This window comes from Neopsephotus bourkii, unplaced genomic scaffold, assembly GCF_033783945.1.
Source record: "Neopsephotus bourkii isolate Nb327-2 ecotype Australia unplaced genomic scaffold, CSIRO-AGI_Nbou_v1 NB_978, whole genome shotgun sequence".
NCBI classification, from domain to species: domain Eukaryota; kingdom Metazoa; phylum Chordata; class Aves; order Psittaciformes; family Psittacidae; genus Neopsephotus; species Neopsephotus bourkii.
Window position 1 is genome coordinate 45,574 of NW_026901472.1, and position 27,938 is coordinate 73,511.

Here is a 27,938-nt window from a genome sequence, read left to right on the forward strand (position 1 = left end):
TTCCCATTCCTATTCCTTATTCCCATTCCCATTCCTTATTACTGTTCCCATTCCCAATTCCCTTTCCCCTGCCCATTCCTTATTCCTGTTCCCATTCCCCATTCCCTTTCCCGTTCCCATTCACCATTGCCCATTCCTGTTCCCATTCCTTATTCCCGTTCCCATTCCCCATTCCCTTTCCCGTTCCCATTCACCATTGCCCATTCCTGTTCCCATTCCTTATTCCCATTCCCATTCCTTATTCCCATTCCTTATTACCGGTCCCATTCCCTTTCCTGCTCCCATTCCCGTTCCCATTGCCCATTCCCGTTCCCATTCACCATTGCCCATTCCCGTTCCCCTTCTCTATTCCCCATTCCCATTCCTGTTCCCATTCCTTATTCCCATTCCCCATTCCTTATTCCCATTCCCCATTCCTTATTCCCATTCCTGCTCCCATTCCCGTTCCCATTCCCTTTCCCGTTCCCATTCACCATTGCCCATTCCCGTTCCCCTTCTCTATTCCCCATTCCCATTCCCGTTCCCATTCCTTATTCCCATTCCTGTTCCCATTCCTTATTCCCATTCCTGTTCCCATTCCTTATTCCCATTCCCCATTCCTTATTCCCATTCCCGTTCCCATTCCTGTTACCATTCCCCATTCCCGTTCCCATTCCCATTCCTTATTCCCATTCCCATTCCTTATTCCCATTCCCGTTCCCACTCCCCCCTCACTCCCGCTCTCCCCCCAGGACCTCCGCTCTGCCCCCCCCTGATCCCGGCCCCACCAGGACCCTGGGAGCCGCCGGAAGCACCGGGAAGGAGGGAAAGGCCCCGCCCCCCCCCCCCATCCCCCCCCCATCCCTTGGGAAGCGCCGGCGCTCACTGAAGGCTCCAAAGGGCTCCGGGGGCGGAGCTGGACCGAGGAGGGGGGGGGGGCCCGATCCTGGCCCCTGCCCTGGAGATGGGGTTCGGGGGGGGGGGCGGTGGCACCCCCGGGTCTTTGTTAATAAACGGCTGCAGCAGCTCCGGGCTGTTGGCGCTGATCCGGGCATTGATCCCGATATTGATCCCTACATTGATCCTGATATTGATCCTGATACTGATCCCAGCATCCCGATATTGATCTGAGCATCCTGACATTGATCTGGGCATCCCAACTTTGATCCCGACATTGATCCCGACACTCATCCCAACACTGATCCCGACATTGATCTGGGCATCCTGACATTGATCCCAACATTGATCCGGGCATCCCAACATTGATCCTGACACTGATCTGGGCATCCCGACATTGATCCAGGCATCCCAGCATTGATCCTGACATTGATCTCAACACTGATCCCAACACTGATCTGGGCATCCCGACATTGATCCCAACATTGATCCGGGCATCCTGACATTGATCCCAACATTGATCCGGGCATCCTGACATTAATCCTGACACTGATCTGGGCATCCCGACATTGATCCAGGCATCCCAACATTGATCCCGACATTGATCCCAGCATCCCAATATTGATCCCGACATTGATCAGGGCATCCTGACATTGATCCCAACACTGATCCAGGCATCCCGACATTGATCCTGGCATCCCAACATTGATCCCGACATTGATCTCGACATTGATCTGGGCATCCTGACACTGATCCCAACACTGATCCAGGGATCCTGACATTGATCCTGCCTCCCAACAATGATCCCTGGGTCCCAACACTGATCCCAGTATCCCAACACTGATCCCAGTATCCTGACACTGATCCCAGGATGCTGACACTGATCCAGGCATCCCAACACTGATCCAGCATCCCAGCACTGATCCTGGGATCCTGACACTGATTTGGGGACCCCTTTAACCCCTGGGGTCCCCCTTTAACCCCTGGTCCCTCTTTAACCCCTGGGGTCCCCCTTTAACCCCTGGGGTCCCCTTTAACCCCTGGTCCCCCTTTAACCCCTGGGGTCCCCCCTTTAACCCTTGGGTCCCCCTTTAACCCCTGGTCCCCCTTTAACCCCTGGTCCCCGTTTAACCCCTGGGGTCCCCCCTTTAACCCCTGGGTCCCCCTTTAACCCCTGGGTCCCCCTTTAACCCCTGGGTCCCCCTTTAACCCCTGGGGTCCCCCTTTAACCCCTGGGTCCCCCTTTAACCCCTGGGTCCCCCTTTAACCCCTGGGGTCCCCCTTTAACCCCTGGTCCACTTTAACCCCTGGTCCCCTTTAACCCCTGGGTCCCCTTTAACCCCTGGGGTCCCCTTTAACCCCTGGGTCCCCTTTAACCCCTGGTCCCCCTTTAACCCCTGGGTCCCCTTTAACCCCTGGTCCCCGTTAACCCCTGGGTTCCCCTTTAACCCCTGGTCCCCTTTAACCCCTGGGTCCCCTTTAACCCCTGGGGTCCCCCTTTAACCCCTGGGTTCCCCTTTAACCCCTGGTCCCCTTTAACCCCTGGGTCCCCCCTTAACCCCTGGGTTCCCCTTTAACCCCTGGTCCCCTTTAACCCCTGGGTTCCCCTTTAAGCCCTGGTCCCCTTTAACCCCTGGGGTCCCCCTTTAACTCTTGGTCCCCCTTTAACCCCTGGGTCCCCTTTAACCCCTGGGGTCCCCCTTTAACTCCTGGGGTCCCCCTTTAACCCCTGGGTCCCCTTTAACCCCTGGGGTCCCCCTTTAACCCCTGGGACCCCCTATAACCCCTGGATCCCCCCTTTAACCCCTGGGTCCCCTTTAACCCCTGGGGTCCCCCTTTAAATTGGGGGTCCCCCTTTAGCCCCTGGGGTTCCCCTTAACCTCCTGGGTCCCCCTTTAACTTTGGGGTCCCCCCTTTAACCGAGGGTCCCCCCTTTGCTCCTGGGGTCCCCCTGTTCTCCATGCCGAGGCGGGGGGGGGGGATCCCACTAATAGGATGCTCCCTGTTGGGGGAGGGGGGGGCTCCAGTATTTTTGGGGTGAAAAGAGGCATTTTGGGGGCTCTAAAAGGAGGGGTTCGGGGCTGTCGGAGCCCTCCTGTTCCTCCCTACTCATGGAACCATTGGGAAGCAGCATTCCCTGATGGTATCCATTGGGATCATCCCTCTCCATTGCCCGGCTTGGGGGGATCCATTGGGGATCCCCCCCTTCATCCTATTGGGATCTGGACCCTTCCCACCCCCTTCCTCCCCCCCCTAACAGTGCTTTGGGGCCGATCTCTTCTTCTTCCTCCTCCTCCTCTTCCTTCCCCTTGGCCCGGCCCCATATAAAGGGCGGTCGGGACCGTGCCGGGCACGGGGCTGCGGGGCCGGGACGCAGGTAAGGGAATGGGATGGGTTCGTTGGGGTGGGATCATGGGAAAAGGTGGGATATGGGGCTCTGCATCCGCCCCATTCCCATTGGGATCGCTTGGGATGGGTCTTACCCGTTGAGGGCAGGAGGGGGGTGGTGGCTCCTGTGGTGATGATGATGATGATGATGATGATGATGATGATGATGGATGGAGATGGATGATGATGATGATGGATGATGATGATGATGGATGATGATGGATGATGATGATGATGATGATGATGATGGATGATGATGATGATGATGGATGATGGATGGAGATGGATGATGATGATGATGATGATGATGGATGGATGATGATGATGATGATGATGATGATGATGATGGATGATGATGATGGATGATGATGATGATGGATGATGATGATGATGGATGATGATGATGATGATGATGATGATGATCGATGATGATGATGATGATGGATGATGATGATGATGGATGATGATGATGATGGATGATGATGATGATGATGATGATGATCGATGATGATGATGATGATGGTGATGATGATGGATGGATGCTCTTCCCATGCTCCACATCCCTGGCTCATTCCCAAGCTTTCCCTGGGGTCTCCTCCTCCATCAGCGTTCCCCCATCCCCACTTTCCTGCATTGAGGGGGTTTCTCCTTATCCCTTGGGGCCCAACCCCAGTTCATCCCCATGGTCCCCTCCCCAGGGCTGGAGAAGCCTCCGGAGCAGAAGCTCCTTTGGTGTTTCCTCATCCGAGCTCTTGCGCCATGGCTGTGGCTATGGGGGGAAGTGGGGCGAGGAAGTGGGGCAATGCCGGCTTCCTGCTGGCCATAGGGACAATGAGGGGGGGTCATGCATGGAGGAGCACCCCATAGGGCTGGTTTGGGGTGGATGGAGGGGGGATGCTGATGGGCATAAGGAAGAGGTGGTTTATGGGGAGAGGATGGTGGAGGTTGGGCAGTGGTGGGGGGGATGCTCCAGGTCCAGGTTGGGTTGGGTGGATCATTGAGGGTCCTTCCAACCCTAAACCCATTGTAGGACATCATATATGGGGCTTTGAGGACCTTGGTGTGGTGGATATCCCCTTGTCCATGGCACCTTGGGTGACCATTGAGGGTCCTTCCAACCCAAACCCATTATAGAACATGATATATGGGGCTTTGAGGACCTTGGTCTGGTGGAGATGCCCTTGCCCATGGCACCTTGGGTGATCATTGAGGGTCCTTCCAACCCTAAACCCATTGTGGGACATGATATATGGGGCTTTGAGGACCCTGGTTTAGTGGAGATGCCCTTGCCCATGGCACCTTGGGTGATCATTGAGGGTCCTTCCAACCCTAAACCCATTGTGGGCCTTTGAGGACCTTGGTCTGGTGAAGATGCCCTTGCCCATGGTGCATAGAGTAGGTACCAATGAAGGTTCCTTCAACCCAAACCCATTGTGGGCCTTTGAGGACCTTGGTCTGATGGAGATGCCCTTGCCCATGGCACCTTGGGTGATCATTGAGGGTCCTTCCAACCCAAACCCATTGTAGGGCTTTGAGGACCTTGGTCTGATGGAGATGCCCTTGCCCATGGTGCATAGAGTAGGTACCGATGAAGGTTCCTTCAACCCAAACCCATTGTGGGCCTTTGAGCACCCTGGTTTAGTGGATATCCCCTTGTCCATGGCACCTTGGGTGATCATTGAGGGTCCTTCCAACCCAAACCCATTGTGGGCCTTTTGGGACCTTGGTCTGATGGAGATGCCCTTGCCCATGGTGCATAGAGTAGGTACCGATGAAGGTTCCTTCAACCCAAACCCATTGTGGGCCTTTGGGGACCTTGGTCTGGTGGAGATGCCCTTGCCCATGGTGCATAGAGTAGGTACCAATGAAGGTCCCTTCAACCCAAACCCATCATGGGCCTTTGAGGACCTTGGTCTGATGGAGATGCCCTTGCCCATGGTGCATAGAGTAGGTACCGATGAAGGTTCCTTCAACCCAAACCCATCATGGGCCTTTTGGGACCTTGGTCTGATGGAGATGCCCTTGCCCATGGTGCATAGAGTAGGTACCAATGAAGGTCCCTTCAACCCAAACCCACTGTGGGCCTTTGAGGACCTTGGTTTGGTGGAGATGCCCTTGCCCATGGTGCATAGAGTAGGTACCAATGAAGGTTCCTTCAACCCAAAACCCATTATGGGCCTTTGAGGACCTTGGTCTGATGGAGATGCCCTTGCCCATGGCACCTTGGGTGATCATTGAGGGTCCTTCCAACCCAAACCCATTGTGGGCCTTTGAGGACCTTGGTCTGGTGGAGATGCCCTAACCCATGGTGCATAGAGTAGGTACCAATGAAGGTCCCTTCAACCCAAAACCCATTGTGGGCCTTTGAGGACCTTGGTCTGGTGGAGATGCCCTTGCCCATGGTGCATAGAGTAGGTACCAATGAAGGTTCCTTCAACCCAAACCCATTGTGGGCCTTTGGGGACCTTGGTCTGATGGAGATGCCCTTGCCCATGGTGCATAGAGTAGGTACCAATGAAGGTCCCTTCAACCCAAACCCATTGTGGGCCTTTGAGGACCTTGGTCTGGTGGAGATGCCCTTGCCCATGGTGCATAGAGTAGGTACCAATGAAGGTCCCTTCACCCCCCTATAGCCTCACAAGGGGTTCTCCCAAGCCCAAGATCACCACAATGGACTTGGACTACCCCTTCCCCAACACCACCACCACCAACGACTCCATGTGGGACACCTACGACATCTCCGACCTGGACTCCTTCACGGTGCCACCGGGCCACCGCGCCGTGCTGGCCCTTTACACCCTCATCTTCCTCATCGGGGTCATCGGCAACGGCGCCGTCATCTGGGTGACGGCCTCCGAGCTGCGCCGCACCGTCAACGGCGTCTGGTTCCTCAACCTCTCCATGGCCGACCTCTTGTGCTGCTTGGCGCTGCCCTTCTTGGCCCTCCCTTTGGCATGGGACCACCATTGGCCATTGGGCCGCTTTGCCTGCAAGCTCATCCCATCCATCACCATCCTCAACATGTTCGCCAGCGTCCTCCTCCTCACGGCCATCAGCGCCGACCGCTACGCCTTGGTCGCCCGCCCCGTTTGGTGCCACAACCACCGGCGCCCGGCTTTGGCGCGGGCCTTGAGCGCCGGCGCTTGGGCTTTGGCGGCGGCGTTGACGGCGCCGTCCTTCGCCTTCCGCACCGAGCGCCGCGACGCCTTCGCCTTCAAGGCCACGTGCGTCTTGGACTACGCCGCCGTCGCGTCCCGGCACCGACGCTTGGTCGAGGTGCTCACCGCCGGCACCCGCTTTGCGTTGGGTTTCGCCGTGCCCTTCGCCGTCATCACCGCCTGTTACGGCTCGCTCTTAGCGCGGATCCGCACCAAAGGCTTCGCCCGCTCTCAACGAGCCACCAAGCTCATCCTGGTGGTCATCACCACCTTCTTCACGTGCTGGTTGCCCTACCACGTGGTGGGCATCATCTTGGCGTCGTCCCATCCAAGCAGCGCCTTGTACAAGGGCGCCGCCGACGCCGACGCCGCCGTCACCGGCATCGCCTACGTCAACAGTTGCGTCAACCCCGTCATCTACGCGGCCATGGGGCAGGGCTTCAAGGGGAGGTTGTGGAGGTCCTGGCGGGCGGTGCTGCGGGGGGCGTTGAGCGATGAGGTCACCGAGGGTAGGGTGAGGAGCAAGGGTACCACCGAGGAGCAGAGCGTCAGCACCATGGTGTGATGGGGTGGGCAATGAGGTCCCATAAAGGATGAGGTCCCCTTTTGTCCCCCATCATCACTATCCAGCCCCATAGGAGCTGCGCTACCTCCCTGCCCTACATCTCCATTGATCACTGGGGTAAACCCATCTCCATCACCCAACTAATGGGGTCCTGCGTCCCATTCATCACCCTTTGGCATCACCGTTGCCATCGGACGCCGTCACCAATAAACCCTAAAGCTCCAACAAGCCCCGTATGGGGGGGCCTTGGTTCTGCTTTTTGGTGGCTCATTGAGCAATGTTCCTGTTGCTTGGGTTGCCAAGGAGACGGTGGTGATGCAAGAGGGACCGCAGCGTTTCCGGTCCCCAGTCTGTGCTGGGATCTCCATGGGGTGATGGGAGGTCAATGGGGGGGGTTGGAGATGGAGGGGGCAGTTGGGCATCAATGGGGATGGAGGGGGCAGTTGGGCATCGATGGGGATGGAGGGGGCAGTTGGGCACCAATGGGGATGGAGGGGGCAGTTGGGCGTCAATGGGGATGGAGGGGGCAGTTGGGCGTCAATGGGGATGGAGGGGGCAGTTGGGCATCAATGGGGATGGAGGGGGCAGTTGGGTGTCAATGGGGATGGAGGGGGCAGTTGGGCACCAATGGGGATGGAGGGGGCAGTTGGGCGTCAATGGGGATGGAGGGGGCAGTTGGGCGTCAATGGGGATGGAGGGGGCAGTTGGGCATCAATGGGGATGGAGGGGGCAGTTGGGCACCGATGGGGATAGGTGGGATGGAGGGGACATGGGAATATTGAGCACGTTGTGACATGAGGACATTGGGAACATGGGAATGGGGAAGACATGGGTGGGATATGGAGGAATATGGGGGGATATGGGGGAATATGGGTGGAATATGAAGGGATATAGGTGGAGTAGGCATGGATATGGGGGGGATATGGGGGGACATGGGTGGGATATGGAGAGATATGGAGGGATATGGGTGGGATATGGAGGGATATGGGGGGATATGGGTGGGATATGGGGGGATATGGAGGGATATGGGGGGATATGGAGGGATATGGGGGGATACGGGTGGGATATGGGGGATATGGGTGGATATGGGTGGATATGGGGGGATATGGAGAGATATGGAAGGATATGGGTGGATATGGGGGGTTATGGGGGGATATGGGGGGATATGGGTGGGATATGGGGGGATATGGAGAGATATGGAGGGATATGGGGGGGATATGTGGGGAATACGCGTGGGATATGGAGAGATATGGAGGGATATGGGGGGACATGGGGGCACTTGGTGGGGATACGGGTGGGATATGGGGGATATGGAAGGGATATGGAGGGATATGGGGGATATGGAGGGGATATGGGGGGATACGGGGGGACATGGGGGCACTTGGGGGGGATACGGGTGGGATATGGGGGATATGGATGGGATATGGGGGGGATATGGGGGGGATATGGGGGCATCTGGGGACACACAGGGACAAGGCGGGGCCGGGCAGCTCCGGGAAGCCCCGCCCCTCGCTCCGCCCCTTGAGCGCCTCCGGCTCTTGAGCGCCCCCTGGCGGCCTGGCGGTGCTTCCTGGCGGGGCGCTGCGAGAGCGGAGCGGGCCGGGGCCCGGCTCCGGTTCCGGTTCCGGGGGAGCGGCCTCAGGGCCGGAACGGGGCCTGGAACGGAGCCGGAGCGGGTGAGGAACCGGGTCTGGGGCCGGTGAGGGGCTGGGACCGGAGCGAGTCCGGAGCGGGTGAGGGCTTGAGGTCGGAGCGGGGCCTGGAGCTGGCCCGGAGCGGGACCGGAGTGGGGCCAGAGCGGGTGAGGGGCTGAGACCGGGGTGAGGGCCTGGAGTCAGTGAGGGACTGGGGCCTGGAACGGGGCCGGAGCGGGGCCAAAGCAGGTGAAGAACCGGGGCTGGGACCGGAGGGGGGCCAGAGTGGGTGAGGAACCGGGTCTGGAGCCGGAGAGGGGCTGGGACCGGAGCGGGTCCGGAGCGGGTGAGCGCCTGAGGTCGGAGGGGGGCCTGGAGTCAGTGAGGGACTGGGGCCTGGAACGGGGCCGGAGCGGGACCGGAGAGGGGCCAGAGCGGGTGAGGAACCGGGTCCGGAGCGGGTGAGGGGCTGGGACCGGAGCGGGGCCTGGTGTCAGTGAGGGACCGGGGCCGGAACGGAGCCGGAGCGGGTGAGGGACCGGGTCTGGAGCCGGTGAGGGGCTGGGACTGGAGCGGGGCCTGGAACGGAGCCGGAGCAGGCCTGGGGTCAGTGGGGGACCGGGGCTTGGAACGGGGCCGGAGCGGGCCCAGAGCGGGTGAGGGACCGGGTCTGGGGCCGGTGAGGGGCTGGGACCGGAGCGGGGCCTGGAGCAGGGCCTGGAACGGGGCCGGAGCTGGTGAGGGAGCGGGTCTGGAGCCGGAGAGGGGCTGGGACCGGAGCGGGACCGGAGCGGGTGAGGGCCTGAGGTCGGAGGGGGGCCTGGGGTCAGTGAGAGACCGGGACCTGGAGCGGGGCCGGAGCGGGCCCAGAGCGGGTGAGGAACCGGGGCTAGGACCGGAGCCTGGAACGGGGCCGGAGCGGGACCAAAGCGGGTGAGGAACCGGGTCTGGGACCGGAGCGGGGCCTGGAACGGAGCCGGAGCAGGGCCTGGGGTCAGTGAGGGACCGGGGCCTGGAACGAAGCCGGAGCGGGGCCAAAGCGGGTGAGGAACCGGGTCTGGGGCCGGTGAGGGGCTGTGACCGGAGCGGGGCCTGAAACGGGGCCGGAGCGGGGCCTAAAGCAGGTGAGGATCCGGGGCCTGGAACGGGCCTGGAGCCAGTGCGGGGCCGGGCCGTCCCCCCTCCCGTCCCCCCTTCCCCATTGACCCCATTGATTCCCTTGGCACAGGAGGCTCCAGATGCGCCCCCCCTGCAGCGATGCCTCGGGTCAAAGAGAACCGGGATCCTTCCCCTTCCCCTTCCCCTTGGGACTGGGACTGCCCCAGCACACAGCGCCGCTTGGAGGAGCTCTACTTCCACGGGCAGGATCCCATCGGCTCCCAGGACATTCCCAACTTCTGGACCTTCTTCCAACGCCTCCGACGCTTCCAGAGCCAGCGACCGAGGCAGGAACCGGCTCCAGACCCAGCTCCAAGCACCCCTGGTCTCCTCCTACCCCCCCGTTATGACCCCCGGTACCGCATCAACCTGATGCTGAACCCCGATGGGGAGGATGCTGCGATCCCTATGGAACGCCGCCGGGAATTCCGGGGTGCTCTCCTCCATTATTTAGACTTCCAACAGAAACAAAGCTTCTCCAAACTGCTCCGAATCCAACGGGAACGCGCTGCCCTTCCCATCGCCCGGTACCGGCACCGGCTCCTGGCCGCCGTGGCTCAGCACCGAGTGGTGCTGGTGGCGGGGGACACGGGCTGTGGGAAGTCCACCCAAGTGCCCCAGTTCTTACTGGCGGCCGGTTACAGCCGCGTGGCCTGCACCCAGCCCCGCCGCATCGCCTGCGTCTCGCTGGCCAAGAGGGTGGCATTGGAGAGCCTGCACCAGTACGGGAGCCAGGTGAGCGGTGCGGGGCTGGTCCCGCACATTCAGACAGCGTTTGTCCTCTTCGGTCGGTTTTATCCCGGGTTTGGATGGATTCTCTTCAAGTTTCCCACAAATTTCCACAAATTTCCCCAAATTTTCCCCAAATTTCATGAAATTTTCCCCAAATTTCCACAAGTTTTCCCAATTTTTCCTCAATTTTACCGTATGTCCCCATTTTTCTGAAATTTCTCCTAAATTTCCCCAATTTTTTCCTAATTTCCCCCAAATTTTCCCAATTTTCCCCAATTTTTTCCTAATTTTTCCCCAAATTTTCCCAAATTTCACCAATTTTTCCCAATTTTTCTCGAATTTTCCCAAATTTCCTCAAATGTTTCCATTTTTTTCCTATATTTCCCCAAATTTTCCTAAATTTTCCCAAGTTTTCCCACATTTCTGCACATTTCTGCACATTTCCATGTATTTCCACAGATTTTATCCAGATTGCCTTCAAATTTGCACAACATTCTTCAATTTTCTATGAATTTTACCCAGATTCTTTCAGTTCTATCAAAATTCCTTCAATTCTATCAAAGTTTTACAATTTTTTTAATTTTACCCGAATATTAGCCATATTGTCTTCAATTTGTTACAAATTTATGCAAGTTGTTTTCACATTTCAATTTTATTCAAATTTCATTCAAGTTCCTTCAATTTTATCCAGATTCCTTCAATTTCATCCAATTTTGTCCAAATTTTTTCAATTTTATCTGAATTTTGTCCAAATTCCTTCAATGTTATCCAAATTTTGTTTAAATTCCCTCAATTTTATCCAAATTCCCTCAGTTTTATCCAAATTTTTTCAATTTCATCCAAATTCCTTCAATTTTCTCCAGTTTTGTCCAAATTCCTTCAATTTTATCTGAATTTTGTCCAAATCCCCTCAATGTTATCCAAATTTTTTCCAAATCCCTTAAATTTTAACCAAATTCCTTCAATTTTATCCAAATTTCATCCAAATTGCTTCAATGTCATCCAAATTCCTTCTATTTCATCCGATTTTGTCCAAATTCCCTCAATTTTATGCGAATTTTTTCAATTTCATCCAACTTCCTTTTCTTTTATCCGAATTTTATCCAACCCCTGTCACTTTTCTCCCGTTTCTCCCCATCTCATCCCAAATCCCCCTCCATTTCCCCCATAACCCCCCCCTTTCCCCACCCTCTCCTTTGCACAGGTCGGGTACCAGATCCGCTTCGAGAGCACCCGCTCGCCCGCCACCCGCCTCCTCTTCCTCACCGAGGGGCTGCTGCTGCGCCAGGCACAAGGGGACCCAGGCCTTGGGGCCTACAGCATCCTCCTCATCGACGAGGTCCACGAGCGCCATCTCCATGGCGACGTCCTCCTGGGGGTCCTCCGCCGCCTCCTGCCCCGGCGCCCCGACCTCAAACTGGTGCTGATGTCGGCCACCATCAACATCCCCCTCTTCTCCAGGTACTTTGGGGATGCTCCGGTGCTGCGGGTACCCGGGAGGAGCTTCCCCATCACGGTGAGCACAGAGCAGGGGCTTGGTTACGGACATGGACCCCATTGCAACCCATTGGCGCTGAGCATCCCATCCTCCTCCCGTAGGTCATCTACCAACCCATCCCTAAGGAAGAAGCCCAAGGGAAAGGGGGGAAATGGGAACGCCTGGATCCCATGCCCTACCTACGGGTGATGCAGGCCATTGACCACAAGTACCCAGCTGAGGAGCGAGGGGACCTGCTGGTGTTCCTCAGTGGGGTGGCTGAGATCGGGGCCGTGATGGAGGCAGCAAAGGCTTACGCTGCTTGCACCCAACGTTGGATCGTGCTCCCGTTGCACAGCACCCTCTCGGTGGCAGAGCAGGATAAGGTGGGTGGAAGGAAGGGAATGGGATCAGCCACTGGTTTGAGTGGGGAGGGACCATAAAGCTCACCCAGTTCCAAGCCATGGGGTTCTTTCCGTGGAGGCTCCAAGCCTGGTCCAACCTGGCCTTGATGGAGCATCCAAACCTTGTCCATTCCACCCATCCCAGTGTCCCTCATAGGGAAGAGCTGCCTCAGATCCCATCTCCATCTCCCCTATAGCAGCTTAAACCCATTCCCCCTTCTCCCATCCCTTTACCCCATCCCTTTTCCAGTGTTTCCTGCACCCCCTTTAGGCACTGGGGCTGCTTTAAGCTCCCCCCTTATGGCTCACCCAACCCAGCTCTCTTAGCCTGACTCCAAACCCATCTCCCCCATCCCTTCCAGCATCCCTATGGCCTCCCCCAGCTCAAACCAGGTTATGGGGTGGGGGGGTTCTCCTGCTCTTCGATGCTCCATGGTTTCTCCCCCTCCAGGTCTTCGATGTCCCCCCTCCTGGCGTCAGGAAGTGCATCCTCTCCACCAACATCGCCGAGACCTCGGTGACCATCGATGGGGTGCGCTTCATCCTGGATTCAGGTTTAACCATCACCACATCCCCATCCCGATGGATTCCCCTTGCTGGCTGGGAGGAAAACTCCCTTCCCATCCTGCTCCTTGTAGGGAGGGTGAAGGAGATGAGCTACGACCCTCAAGGCAAGCTCCAACGCCTGCAGGAGTTCTGGATCAGCCAAGCCAGCGCCGAGCAGCGCAAGGGCCGTGCGGGCAGGACCGGGCCTGGGGTCTGCTACCGGCTCTATGCTGCATCCGACTACGATGCTTTCCCCCCTTATCCCATCCCTGAGATCCAAAGGGTGGCTTTGGATGCTCTGGTGCTGCAGGTAATGGGGGTGAGGGGGGATAAGGAAGGGAAAGAGGGGGGTCAAGCCTCAGAGTGTGATGGTGTTGGGGGGGGGGTCTCCCCATCATCATTGGGCTCATTCTTTTCCAGTTGAAGAGCATGGGGTTGGGTGACCCCCGCACCTTCCCCTTCCTGGAGCCTCCTCCCTCTTCCAGCCTGGAGACAGCCGTGAGGTACCTGAAGGACCAAGGAGCCCTGGATGAGGCCGAGCAATTGACTCCCATTGGGAACATCCTGGCCCAGCTGCCCGTGGACGTGGTGGTGGGTGAGTAACCGAGGGGCACCCCTTTGATGGAGCTGGGATGCTGATGCTCATCCTGCCCTCACCCCATAGGCAAGATGCTGGTGCTGGGCACCCTCTTCGGCCTGGCTGAACCCACGCTGACGGTGGCAGCGGTGCTGAGCATCCCATCCCCTTTCCTACGCCCCACGCACCCCAATCCGGACTGCGCCACGGCCCGGCACCCCCTTGAGAGCCCCCATGGGGACCCCTTGACGCTGCTCAACATCTTCAACGAATGGGTCCAGGTGGGGATTCCTGCCCTCAGGATGGGGCTGCTTCCCTTGGGATGGATTTGGGGGGGGGGGTCCATGAGTTAGGGGTGCTGTGAACCCCTCAACCCCATGCAGGTGAAGTCGGAGCGTGGTGGCAGCTCACGGAAGTGGTGCCGGCGGCGGGGTTTGGAGGAGCATCGCCTCTATGAGGCTGCCAACCTGCGGCGCCAGTTCCAGGTAGGACCCGCTCCAGAAGGTGGGATTTGGCCTTATCCACCCATCCATCCATCCATCCATCATCCATCCATCATCCATCATCCATCCATCATCCATCCATCCATCATCCATCCATCATCCATCATCCATCCATCATCCATCCATCATCCATCCATCCATCATCCATCCATCCATCCATCATCCATCCATCATCCATCCATCATCCATCCATCCATCATCCATCCATCCATCATCCATACATCCATCATCCATCCATCCATCATCCATCCATCATCCATCCATCATCCATCATCCATCCATCCATCATCCATCCATCATCCATCCATCATCCATCCATCATCCATCCATCATCCATCCATCCATCCATCATCCATCCATCATCCATCCATCCATCATCCATCATCCATCCATCCATCCATCCATCATCCATCCATCCCTCTCCTCACCCCATTGCAGGAGCTGCTTCGTGACCACCAGCTCCTGGAGGATGCTTCCCAACAGCCCAGTGATAGCCACAGCCGGCAGAGCCGGCACCGGGAACGCCGGGAGCTGCACCGGCTCTGGCGTTCCCATAGGGAAACCGAAGGCCGGAAGAGGAAGATGCTGCGGCTGCATCCTGGACCAGACCCCTCCTCCGGTGAGGAAGAGGAGGGTGGTTGCCATGGGAACAGCATCGATATCCAGGTGAGCATCCTGCATCCATCCGGCTCCTCTATGGGATGAAGGATGCTTTTAACCAGCTCCATGACTCCCATTCTCCCCCTTCAGGATGTCAAGTTCAAGCTCCGACACGACGTGACCGAGCTCCAGGCCTCATCCAGCTTGGTCCTGTCCCCCTCCCAGCTCACCCTGCTCAAACTGGTGCTGTGCCGGGGCCTGTACCCACAGTTGGCTCTACCGGACCAGTTCAACAGCAGCCGCAAGGACTCAGAGCAGGTCCTGAGCCATCCCCATCCCCATCCCTTGGTCCCCTCCTGCTGCCCCTCAATGCTCACTGTTGCCTCTGCCTGCAGCTCTTCCATACCAGGAGCAAGGCAGGCGTTGTTCCTCATCCCACCTCCATCTTCGCCACCAGCCCGGAGCTGCTCCATCCCAAGGAGAAACGGGACAGGGGAGAGGGAAGAGGTGGGAACAAACCCCATTCCCTAAGGAATTGGCTCCTCTTTAGCGTTCCTTAGGGATGAGAGCTTGGGATGCATCCAACCGTCCCCCTCCTCTACAGACCCCAATGAGGGGCTGAGCCACCACCACCAGCTCCTTGCCTTTGTCTCACTGCTGGAGACCACCAAACCCTACCTGGTGAACTGCATGCGGGTACCAGCCCTACAGGTGAGCCCTTCACCCCTTCCACCCCCTTTAGAAGCCTTCCTCACCCCCCCTCCATCACTTGGCTTTCCTCCTCCTCCTCCTCCAGGCCCTCCTTTTGTTCTCCCAGTCCCTGGACACCAGTGCTGACTGCACCCGCCTGGTGGCTGATGCCTGGTTGGAGGTCAGCATCCCCAACAGGGACCAGGCCGTGCGCCTGCTCTCCAGGGCCCTGCAGCTCCGTTCTGCTTGGGAAAAGCTCCTCCATCAGCTCCTGGAGCATCGGGATGAGGAGCTGGGCCCACGGCCTAGGGGGCAGGATGTGTCCCTGTTGAGCCAGGGGCTGCTGGACTTCCTACAGGAGAAGGTGATGGGGATCGCTGCATCATAGCCTCATAGCAGAGCCATTGGGGCTCACCCAGTGCAATCCTCACCCCAAGCACCCTCTGGGGGTGGAATCATTCCCAATACCCATCCAGACCCCCCCTATCTCATCCATTGGGAGCAGAGCCCAACCCCACCTCCTTACAACCTCCTTTTAGTGATCAAATCCCCCCCCAAAACCTCCACACCCCATCATTCCCCATCCCAATTCCCTTCCCCAGCTCTGATTCCCTTTGTGACCATGCTACAGGTGCCTCTGCCCCCATCTCCAACACCTTGGAAGCCTGGAAGAGGGATGGGGTTTGGAGCTGGAGCATCCCTGATGTCCCTGTATCCCCTCGCAGGTCCCGTACCGCCTGCACCAGCTCACAGGGCTGGAGAAGCAGAACCTCTACATTGGTCCTCAGCCCATGGCTGCAGCTCCTCACCTCCCAAGCCTCTTCCATGGCATGGAGATGAGGCCTGATGAGGTGAAAGGGGGCCATAGGGTCACCGATTTCCTCACCTACAACTGCTTGGCTGTGAGTACCTCCCCTTTACCCCCCCCTATTGCTCCTCCTGCATCCCTTTGAGCATCCTCTTTGCGCCCCATAGACGGACACAGACCTCTACAGCAACTGCCTGCGGAGCTTCTGGACCTGTCCCCATTGCCAGCTCCACATGCCCTTCACCCCCTTGGAGAGAATGTGCCATGAGAGCTCCTGTCGGCCCCCCCAATCCGAGGGTGAGCTTGGGATTGGGATTGGGATTGGGATTGGGACCTGGAGATGGTCCCATTCTAACCCCCCTGCTAGGAGCTGGGATGTCTCACACTAAGACCGTGTCCACCCAACCTGAATGGAGCATCCAACCCTCCTCCTTTCACCCATCCCAGTGTCCCAGTTCCTTATCTCCACCCTTCCAGCTGGAACCCATCACCCCTTGTCCTATGGCTCCAATCCCCGATGCAGGTCCCCTTGTACCCCTTAGAAGCTGCTCTGAGCTCCCCATGCCCCTTCTCTCCTCCAGCCCCAATGCTCCCAGCCTGGATCCCTATGGAAGCTCCTGCTCCCATATGGATGCTCCATCCCCTGAGCATCCTTAAGGCCTTCCATGCCTTGCTCCAGCATCTCCACATCCCCTTAATGCTGAGCCCCCCACAACTGCACCCACTGCATCCTATTGCTCCTATTGATACAACCCAGCGCAGAGAAGGGGGTTCTGACCCCAAGCACCCCAAATCCTTCCCCTCAGGCTCCCTAATCCCTTCCTCATCCCTGTTTTTCCCCATAGCCCCCCTTGAAGAAGCACCCAAGAGCTCCTCCAAGCCTTCAGCCCTCCATCGGCCCTACCACTGTGCCATCTGCCAGCAGGACTTCACCTTCACCCCCACTGAGATCCTACGCCATAAGAAGCAGCATCATTGACCAGGCTGGTGCCTCCTGCATCCCCCCCCCTTTATCCCAAAGGAAAAGCCAGGAATTCCCCCCCCCAAACCTCAAAACAACAGGAACATCACCCCCCCCCCCCCCAAAACCCTATTGCTGTTGGGTGAGTGTGGATGCTCTTGGGTGTCCCCAATTGGGGAGACTTGGGGGGGGGGTTACCCCAATTTCACCCCTTTGTAAATAAAGACTTGGGGTCACGTTTTGGAAGTTGGGGTTCCCCTTTGGTGTCGTGGACATGGGAAGGAGGGGGGGGTGTTTGGGGTTGTGTGGTGCAGCACAGCCAGTGGGTGGCACTGCAATACCAGGCTCTTCCCTGCTTCAGCTCCTTCCCTTCCTGTATCCCATGGGAAGAGCATCAGAGGGGTCTGTGCTAGGAATTCACCACCCCCAAGCCTCAAAACCTCTCCCAAACCCCCCCTAATCCCAAATCTTAGTGAGCTTGGGATGCCCCCTTCACATCCGAAAGCCTCAGGAGTTGGGGCTGGCTCTGATGCACTGGAAAATGCCTGGAAAAGGGCAAATCCACCCCCCTTGTGCCCTTTGGAAGCAAATCCCACAAGGACAGGGATGTGGAGAGGCATCTAAAATGCATTGGTTATTGTGCTGTGTTGGGCTCAAGCAGGGTCAGGAGCTATAAAACAGGGGAATGGATGCAAGTGGAAGGATGCTGAGTGCTTCCTGTCCCCTTTTCTCCTTCCTAAATGGGTTTTCTTCCCATTTTTCCCCTTTTTTCCCCTCCCAGGGTGGCTTCCCCTTCTTTACCAGTCACAAATCCCTGCTGGATGCAGGGAATTCCAATGGCAGGAATCCCTTTGAGGTGATGGCTTGAGCACACTCCTTGGGTCAGGGGCTTCATTCAGGCCTTAGCTCAGCACCATCCCATCCCACTTTGGGGGTACAGGGAGAGCCGTGTCCCCCAGTTTAGTGCTGTTGATGGGAGGATGCTCTGAGTGCGTCCCTGTTGCCATGGCAACGAGGCGGGATGGAGATGCTCCTGCCATGGCAACAGCCATCGGCTGCCTCTGCTGTTGTAGGCTACAGGAACCCCAATTCTTTGCCATCCCCTTTAGGAGAGGCTCTCATAGGATGGGGTGAGGTGGAAAGGACCTGAAGGTGATCCCTGGCCCCTCCAATGGTTTTTGCCTTGGGCTGGGTTCCTCCCTCTGTGCCCCCTGGGTATGGGAGGAGAAGGAGGTGGGAAGAGGCCGGATTTGGCTTGGATTTGGTGCTGGAAGAGGAGCAAACCCCTCCTCCCTCCCCATCTTCATCTGGAGATGTGCCTGCACTGGAAGCTCAATAAAGAACTCGCTGGCTTTACCCCCCCGTCCTCCTTTTATCTCTCTGGGATCCCATTGGATTCGGTTCTCTTCCTTGAGCTGAGCATGGATGAAGACAGGAAAAGAAGGAAAAGGGGAAAGCATTCCCTGCTCTTCACCAGGAATATCCCTCTTTTCAGGCTCTTCTTCCCCACTGCTTTGGGAGCATCCATTCATCCATCCATCTATCTATCTATCTATCTATCTATCTATCTATCTATAATCTATATCTATCATCTATCTATCTATCTATCTATCTAAAAGGGGAAAGCATTCCCTGCTCTTCACCAGGAATATCCCTCTTTTCAGGCTCTTCTTCCCCACTGCTTTGGGAGCATCCATTCATCCATCCATCTATCTATCTATCTATCTATCTATCTATCTATCTATAATCTATATCTATCATCTATCTATCTATCTATCTATCTAAAAGGGGAAAGCATTCCCTGCTCTTCACCAGGAATATCCCTCTTTTCAGGCTCTTCTTCCCTACTGCTTTGGGAGCATCCATCCGTCCATCCATCTATCTATCTATCATCTATCTATCTATCTATCTATCTATCTATCTATCATCTATCTATCTATCTATCTATCTATCATCTATCTATCTATCATCTATCTATCTATCTATCATCTATCTATCTATCTATCTATCATCTATCTAGCATCTATCTATCTATCTATCATCTATCTATCTATCTATCTATCATCTATCTATCATCTATCTATCTAGCATCTATCTAGCATCTATCTATCGATCATCTATCTATCTATCTATCTATCTATCATCTATCATCTATCTATCTATCATCTATCTATCTATCATCTATCTACCTATCATCTATCTATCTATCTATCATCTATCTATCTATCTATCATCTATCTATCTATCTATCAATCATCTATCAATCATCTATCAATCATCTATCTATATCTATCTATATCTATCTATTGTCTATCTATATCTATCTATCTATCTAACATCTATCTATCATCTATTATCTATCTATCTATCTTATCTATATCTATCTATCTGTTTCTATATATGTCTGTCCATCTATCTTTATATGTCTGTATCTATATCTATCTCTATCTATTTACACCCAGAACTCCAGGTAAATTCCATGTATAAATAATACTATAAATATAAAAACATAATATAAAAAACATGTAATATAAATGTGTAAAATAAAAATAAAATAACATTCATGTAAAAATATAAATGTAAAAAATATAGAACCATAAGATTATAAAAATACAAAAACATATCAATATAAAAATATGCTATCAGTATAGAAGCTCTCCTATCAAAAAGCTAAGCAATAAATCAGAGCTGAGCACTCCTGCCCCTTTCTGCCACAGCGAGGCAGGGCTCTATTCCCCCCAGTTAGCCCAGCATCCTCCTCCTCCTCCCCTGCATCCCTGACTGGTACCCAGCCAGGCCGCAGCATCCCTGCGCCTTAGGGATGCTGCCCATATAGGATGCATCCGTGCTGTGTTAAGGGGTAAACCCCAACCCATGGGGGGGAGCAGGGTTTGTTCCTCCTTTTCCCAGTGGGAATGTGGGGAAAATCCCATTTATGTGGCTTTTAATAGGGAGGAGGAGCGATGGATCCATCCCCTCCTCCTTCAGCCTGGGGTCTATGCAGGGTAAAGGAGGCAGCTTGGGATGATGCCTCCCGGTGCTTGGATCTGGTTCCTGTGCATCCCTGGTCCAAAGCATCCCTGGGTTTGGAGGGATTGCTTCCGGTCTGCATCGTTGGTTACGTGGTTTAATGGGGGTTTAACGTGGTTTTAATGTGGTTTAATGTGGTTTAATGTGGTTTAATGTGGTTTAATGTGGTTTAATGTGGTTTTAACGTGGTTTAATGTGGTTTAATGTGATTTAATGTGGTTTAACGTGGTTTAATGTGGTTTAATGTGGTTTTAATGTGGTTTAATGTGGTTTTAACGTGGTTTAACGTGGTTTAAGATGGTTTAACAAGGTTTTAACGTGGTTTTAATGTGGTTTTAACATGGTTTTAACGTGGTTTATCGTGGTTTATCATGGTTTAACAAGGTTTAACATGGTTTAACATGGTTTTAACGTGGTTTATCATGGTTTAAGATGGTTTAACATGGTTTAACTTGGTTTAACATGGTTTAACATGATTTAACAATGTTTAACATGATTTAACAAGGTTTAACATGGTTTAACATGGTTTAACAAGGTTTAACAAGGTTTCACATGGTTTCACATGGTTTAACAAGGTTTAACATGGTTTAACATGGTTTAACATGGTTTAACATGTTTTAACATAGTTTTAACGTGGTTTAACATGTTTTAACATGCTTTTAACATGGTTTAACATGGTTTCACATGGTTTAACAAGGTTTAACATGGTTTAACATGGTTTAACATGGCTTTAACAAGATTTAACATGGTTTAACAAGAAGGTTTCACATGGTTTAACAATGGTTTCCCATGGCACTGGGTCCAGTGTGAGGCATCCCAGCCTGGAACTGGATGATGCTAACCTCCTTTCCAAGCCATTTACATGATCCTATAGGACACCTATGGGGAGGGATAAGCCCCCATATCCCTTCCCCACGCCTGGAAGAGCAGGAGCATCCCTTGGGTAAGCCAACCTCTCCCCATCCCCTTCATCCCTGCTCCCCCCTCAGCGCATACAGAGCCCATTGAGCATCCCCCTTTCCCATCTTCATCACCCCCCCCCTATTCCCCCTGCTCCCAAGGCCTCATTGTCACATATGCTGCAGGTTGGCAGCCTCCCAAGTGCTCTCATGAAGCAGGAGCTGGAGCTGGTGCCATAAATGAAGGCGTCGAGGGCTATGTTTAGCTGCTGAGCTGCCAGGAATAGCATCTGTTCCCAGGTATGGAGCTGAGGGCGCTGGGCTGCTCTATGGGGGATGCTCCATAGGGCTGGCAGCACCCTTTGGTTGGGATGGGGGCGCATATAGTGATGGGTGCTGTGCTGAGGGTGAGGGGGGACTATGGGAGGGGGGAGCATGGGGAGGGGGGGACCATACAGAGATGGGGACCATGGGGACATGGGTACCATGGGGAGATGGGTACCATGGGGAGATGGGGACCATGGGGAGATGGGTATCATGGGGACATGGGTAACATACAGAGATGGGGACCATACAGAGATGGGGACCATGGGGGCATGGGGACCATGGGGGGACATGGGTAACATACAGAGATGGGTACCATGGGGACATGGATATCATGGGTACATGGGTACCATACAGAGATGGGGACCATGGGGAGATGGGTATCATGGGGACATGGGTACCATGGAGAGATGGGTGCCATGGGGAGATGGGTATCATGAAGAGGTGGGTACCATGGGAAGATGTGTGCCATACAGACATGGGTACCATGGAGAGATGGGTACCATGCACATGTGGGTACCATGGAGAGATGGGTATCATGGGACATGGATACCATACAGAGATGGGTACCATGGAGATATGGGTACCATGGGGAGATGGGTACCATGGGGAGATGGGTACCATGGAGAGATGGGTATGCACATCACCCATTGCACACCACCCATTGCACAGCCAGGAATGCCGTATTCCCAGCTGGATTTCTATCCCCCCCCATGGATGCTGCACATCCCATTATCCCAAACCCATGCCCTGCATTCCCAATGCACTCCCCTTGCACATAGGGGAAGCAGAGAGGAGGTAACACCTCCTGGTAGAGGAATGCAGGGATTTTCCCAGTTTCCAACATGGAAGCAGCTGGTGCAGGGCTGAGCATCCTTGGCATTGCAGGTACTGCTCCTACTGCTGCTTCCAGCACAGCTCCAGAGACTGGGAACACTGGGAGCCTTTGGCACATCCCCAGTACAGGGATGCAGGAAAGGCCTGGAGATGCTTCCAATGCAGTTCCCTGAACCTCCCCCCCATGCACTCCTGCATCCATCTCTGAAGCATCCCCCAGTGCCTAAAGGGGCTATAGGAAACCCAGAGAGGGGCTGGGATAAGGGATAAGGGATGGGACCAGCTTCCAGCTGGAAAAGGAAAGCTTGGGGATGCTATAGGATATGATGCTGGATTTCAATCTGAGCCCTAAAGCTCTTCCTTTCCTCTCCAGTGAGCAGTGATGGGGATGCTGTTGAATTGGCTGCTGTTCTCCCTATGGATTTGGCTCCTCTGTTCTCTCCCCACAGGCTCCTGTCACCTCCTCCAGGCAGGACAAACCTGCTGCAGCATAACCCAGTGCTGCCAAGCTGAAGAGGAGCCAAGGTGCCAGCTCCTCAAGCGTGCAGACAGCATCCAGCACCAGCATCCAGCATCCCTGCATCTGCATCCCAGCATCCATCATCCCTGCATCCGCATCCCTGCATCCAGCATCAGCATCCGCATCCCTGCATCCAGCATCAGCATCCGCATCCCTGCATCCAGCATCCCTGCATCCGCATCCCTGCATCCAGCATCCCTGCATCTGCATCCCTGCATCTGCATCCCTGCATCCAGCATCCCTGCATCCGCATCCCTGCATCCAGCATCCAGCACCAGCATCCCTGCATCCGCATCCCTGCATCCACATCCCTGCATCCACATCCCTGCATCCAGCATCCAGCACCAGCATCCCTGCATCCGCATCCCTGCTCGCATCCTCCGCATCCCTCTCGCATCCCTGCATCCGCATCCCTGCTGCATCCCTGCTGCTCCCTGCTGCTCCCTGCTGCTCCCTGCATCCGCATCCCTGCATCCGCATCCCTGCATCCGCATCCCTGCATCCGCATCCCTGCATCCGCATCCCTGCATCCAGCATCCCTGCATCCGCATCCCTGCATCCGCATCCCTGCATCCGCATCCCTGCATCCGCATCCCTGCATCCAGCATCCCTGCATCCGCATCCCTCTGCTCCCTCTGCTCCCTCTGCTCCCTCTGCTCCCTCTGCATCCCTCTGCATCCTCTGCACCCTGCCAGCATCCCTGCTCGCATCCCGCTCGCATCCCTGCTCGCATCCCTGCATCCAGCATCCCTGCATCAGCATCCCTGCATCCGCATCCCTGCATCCGCATCCCTGCATCCAGCATCCCTGCATCCGCATCCCTGCATCAGCATCCCTGCATCCAGCATCCAGCATCCGCATCCCTGCATCCGCATCCCTGCATCCAGCATCCAGCATCCGCATCCCTGCATCCAGCATCCCTGCATCCGCATCCCTGCATCCAGCATCCCTGCATCCAGCATCCCTGCATCCAGCATCCCTGCATCCGCATCCCTGCATCCAGCATCCAGCATCCGCATCCCTGCATCCGCATCCCTGCATCCAGCATCAGCATCCGCATCCCTGCATCCGCATCCCTGCATCCGCATCCCTGCATCCAGCATCCGCATCCGCATCCCTGCATCCGCATCCCTGCATCCAGCATCCCTCATCCGCATCCCATCCAGCATCGCATCCGCATCCCTGCATCCGCATCCCTGCATCCGCATCCCTGCATCCGCATCCCTGCATCCAGCATCCCTGCATCCGCATCCCTGCATCCGCATCCCTGCATCCGCATCCCTGCATCCGCATCCCTGCATCCGCATCCCTGCATCCGCATCCCTGCATCCGCATCCCTGCATCCACATCCCTGCATCCGCATCCCTGCATCCGCATCCCTGCATCCGCATCCCTGGAACCAATCCAATGTCCATGTTGATGCCAAACCCAATCACCCCTTGTCCCATTGCTCCATCCCCTGATGCAGATCCCATCTCCAGCATCCCTGTATCCCCTTTGGGACACTGGAACCAATCCGATGTCCATGTTGATACCAAACCCAATCACCCCTTGTCCCATCCATCCCATGATGCAGATCCCATCTCCACATCCCTGTATCCCCTTTGGGACACTGGAACCAATGGGATGTCCATGTTGATGCCAAACCCAATCACCCCTTGTCCCATTGCTCCATCCCCTGATGCAGATCCCATCTCCAGCATCCCTGTATCCCCTCTGGGACACTGGAACCAATCCAATGTCCATGTTGATACCAAACCCAATCACCCCTTGTCCCATCCATCCCCTGATGCAGATCCCATCTCCAGCATCCCTGTATCCCCTTTGGGACACTGGAACCAATCCTCCTTGTGCTGATGCCAAACCCACCCTAGTGCCCTTGTACCACTGGGATGCTGATGGTTCTCACCACCGACCCCATAGTGCAAAGCTGCTTAATCTCCGTTCTCCTTGCCCTTGTCCTGTCCAATGCTGCTTTATAGTGGGTTTAATGGGGAGGGGACGGTGCTGCTCCCCCTGCATCCACTCTTGGAACCCAGAAAAGAACAAAGAGACCTAAAAGTAGATGGGAAGGGGGGGAAAAACCCCCATGAAGCAACAACAACACCTATGGGATAACGCAACCCCCTTTAGGGCCATCCCTTTGCGCCCTGCATCAATCACCTCACCCACGAGCGCTCCTGATGCGGCTGATGTGGCTGCCTTGAAGCTGTGCAGGAGGAGGGGAAAGTAGGTCAGCGTTACTCCAATCCATCCCCAGCTGCATCCCTAGGGATGGCAGGGCTTGCTGAGCATCCCTGCCTGAGCATCCCTGCCTTAGCATCCCTGCCTTAGCATCCCTGCCTTAGCATCCCTGCCTTAGCATCCCTGCCTGAGCATCCCTGCCTTAGCATCCCTGCCTGAGCATCCCTGCCTTAGCATCCCTGCCTTAGCATCCCTTCCTTAGCATCCCTTCCTTAGCATCCCTTCCTTAGCATCCCTTCCTTAGCATCCCTGCCTTAGCATCCCTTCCTTAGCATCCCTGCCTTAGCATCCCTGCCTTAGCATCCCTGCCTTAGCATCCCTTCCTTAGCATCCCTTCCTTAGCATCCCTGCCTTAGCATCCCTGCCTTAGCATCCCTGCCTTAGCATCCCTGCCTGAGCATCCCTGCCTTAGCATCCCTTCCTTAGCATCCCTTCCTTAGCATCCCTTCCTTAGCATCCCTTCCTTAGCATCCCTGCCTTAGCATCCCTGCCTTAGCATCCCCTGCCTTAGCATCCCTGCCTGAGCATCCCTGCCAGCATCCCTGCCTCAGCATCCCTGCCTTAGCATCCCTGCCTTAGCATCCCTTCCTCAGCATCCCTGCCAGCATCCCTGCCTTAGCATCCCTTCCTTAGCATCCCTGCCTTAGCATCCCTGCCTTAGCATCCCTGCCTGAGCATCCCTTCCTTAGCATCCCTGCCTTAACAACCCCCGCCTTAGCATCCCTGCCTTAGCATCCCTTCTCTTTATCCCCTGCCTTAGCATCCCTGCCTTAGCATCCCTGCCTTAGCATCCCTGCCTTAGCATCCCTGCCTCAGCATCCCGGCCTTAGCATCCCTTCCTTAGCATCCCTGCCTTAGCATCCCTGCCTTAGCATCCCTGCCTTAGCATCCCTGCCTTAGCATCCCTTCCTTAGCATCCCTTCTCAGATTCCTCTTCCTTAGCATCCCTGCCTGAGCATCCCTGCCTTAAGCATCCCTGCCTTAGCATCCCTGCCTGAGCATCCCTGCCTGAGCATCCCTCGCTGCCTTAGCATCCCTTCCTTAGCATCCCTGCCTTAGCATCCCTGCCTGAGCATCCCTGCCTTAGCATCCCTCCCTTAGCATCCCTGCCTGAGCATCCCTGCCTTAGCATCCCTTCCTGAGCATCCCTTCCTTAGCATCCCTGCCTCAGCATCCCTGCCTTAGCATCCCTTCCTTAGCATCCCTGCCTTAGCATCCCTGCCTGAGCATCCCTGCCTTAGCATCCCTGCCTGAGCATCCCTGCCTTAGCATCCCTGCCTTAGCATCCCTTCCTTAGGATCCCTGCCTGAGCATCCCTGCCTTAGCATCCCTTCCTTAGCATCCCTGCCTTAGCATCCCTGCCTGAGCATCCCTGCCTTAGCATCCCTGCCTGAGCATCCCTGCCTTAGCATCCCTGCCTTAGCATCCCTTCCTTAGCATCCCTGCCTGAGCATCCCTGCCTGAGCATCCCTGCCTTAGCATCCCTTCCTTAGCATCCCTGCCTGAGCATCCCTGCCTTAGCATCCCTGCCTTAGCATCCCTGCCTTAGCATCCCTGCCTTAGCATCCCTTCCTTAGCATCCCTGCCTGAGCATCCCTTCCTTAGCATCCCTGCCTGAGCATCCCTTCCTTAGCATCCCTGCCTTAGCATCCCTGCCTTAGCATCCCTGCCTGAGCATCCCTTCCTTAGCATCCCTGCCTTAGCATCCCTGCCTTAGCATCCCTTCCTTAGCATCCCTGCCTTAGCATCCCTTCCTTAGCATCCCTTCCTTAGCATCCCTGCCTGAGCATCCCTTCCTTAGCATCCCTGCCTTAGCATCCCTTCCTTAGCATCCCTGCCTTAGCATCCCTGCCTGAGCATCCCTTCCTTAGCATCCCTGCCTTAGCATCCCTTCCTTAGCATCCCTGCCTGAGCATCCCTTCCTTAGCATCCCTGCCTGAGCATCTCTGCCTTAGCATCCCTGCCTGAGCATCCCTGCCTGAGCATCCCTGCCTGAGCATCCCTTCCTTAGGATCCCTTCCTCAGCATCCCTGCCTGAGCATCCCTTCCTTAGCATCCCTTCCTTAGCATCCCTTCCTTAGCATCCCTTCCTTAGCATCCCTGCCTCAGCATCCCTGCCTTAGCATCCCTGCCTTAGCATCCCTTCCTTAGCATCCCTTCCTTAGCATCCCTTCCTTAGCATCCCTGCCTTAGCATCCCTGCCTGAGCATCCCTTCCTTAGCATCCCTTCCTTAGCATCCCTTCCTTAGCCTCCCTGCCTTAGCATCCCTGCCTTAGCATCCCTGCCTTAGCATCCCTTCCTTAGCATCCCTTCCTTAGCATCCCTTCCTTGGCATCCCTGCCTGAGCATCCCTTCCTTAGCATCCCTGCCTTAGCATCCCTGCCTTAGCATCCCTGCCTTAGCATCCCTGCCTGAGCATCCCTTCCTTAGCATCCCTGCCTTAGCATCCCTGCCTTAGCATCCCTGCCTTAGCATCCCTGCCTGAGCATCCCTGCCTTAGCATCCCTGCCTTAGCATCCCTGCCTGAGCATCCCTTCCTTAGCATCCCTTCCTTAGCATCCCTTCCTTAGCATCCCTTCCTTAGCATCCCTGCCTTAGCATCCCTTCCTTGGCATCCCTGCCTGAGCATCCCTTCCTTAGCATCCCTGCCTTAGCATCCCTGCCTTAGCATCCCTGCCTGAGCATCCCTTCCTTAGCATCCCTTCCTTAGCATCCCTGCCTTAGCATCCCTGCCTTAGCATCCCTGCCTGAGCATCCCTTCCTTAGCATCCCTTCCTTAGCATCCCTTCCTTAGCATCCCTGCCTTAGCATCCCTGCCTTAGCATCCCTTCCTTGGCATCCCTGCCTGAGCATCCCTTCCTTAGCATCCCTGCCTTAGCATCCCTGCCTTAGCATCCCTTCCTTAGCATCCCTTCCTTAGCATCCCTGCCTTAGCATCCCACCCCCAGCATCCCTGCCTGAGCATCCCTTCCTTAGCATCCCTGCCTGAGCATCCCTGCCTGAGCA

At 55.7% G+C, this 27,938-nt stretch overlaps 2 protein-coding genes across 2 annotated transcripts; both read left to right on the top strand.

The window, feature by feature from the left end:
• The first annotated feature begins 5,934 nt into the window (after positions 1-5,934).
• C5AR1 (complement C5a receptor 1) lies at positions 5,935-6,987 on the top strand. The gene has a single exon (XM_061359450.1). The coding sequence runs from the start codon at positions 5,935-5,937 to the stop codon at positions 6,985-6,987; it is 1,053 nt and encodes a 350-aa protein (XP_061215434.1).
• Positions 6,988-9,878: 2,891 nt separating this feature from the next.
• On the top strand, positions 9,879-17,098 carry DHX34 (DExH-box helicase 34). Its single transcript, XM_061359445.1, has 16 exons — positions 9,879-10,514; positions 11,716-12,027; positions 12,111-12,374; positions 12,844-12,946; positions 13,031-13,248; positions 13,359-13,533; positions 13,603-13,796; positions 13,899-14,000; positions 14,457-14,684; positions 14,769-14,936; positions 15,014-15,125; positions 15,223-15,329; positions 15,415-15,672; positions 16,034-16,210; positions 16,284-16,413; positions 16,962-17,098. Exons 1-16 carry the CDS (start codon positions 9,879-9,881, stop codon positions 17,093-17,095), a joined length of 3,318 nt encoding a protein of 1,105 aa, XP_061215429.1. The 3' UTR covers positions 17,096-17,098.
• Positions 17,099-27,938: the final 10,840 nt, after the last annotated feature.

Coding starts and splice junctions, on each gene's coding strand:
- C5AR1 (XM_061359450.1), top strand. CDS start 5,935: ATGGACTTGGACTACCCCTTCCCCAACACCACCACCACCAACGACTCC.
- DHX34 (XM_061359445.1), top strand. CDS start 9,879: ATGCCTCGGGTCAAAGAGAACCGGGATCCTTCCCCTTCCCCTTCCCCT. Junction 12,947..13,030: donor GCGCTTCATCCTGGATTCAG/GTTTAACCATCA, acceptor TGCTCCTTGTAG/GGAGGGTGAAGGAGATGAGC. Junction 13,249..13,358: donor TGGATGCTCTGGTGCTGCAG/GTAATGGGGGTG, acceptor ATTCTTTTCCAG/TTGAAGAGCATGGGGTTGGG.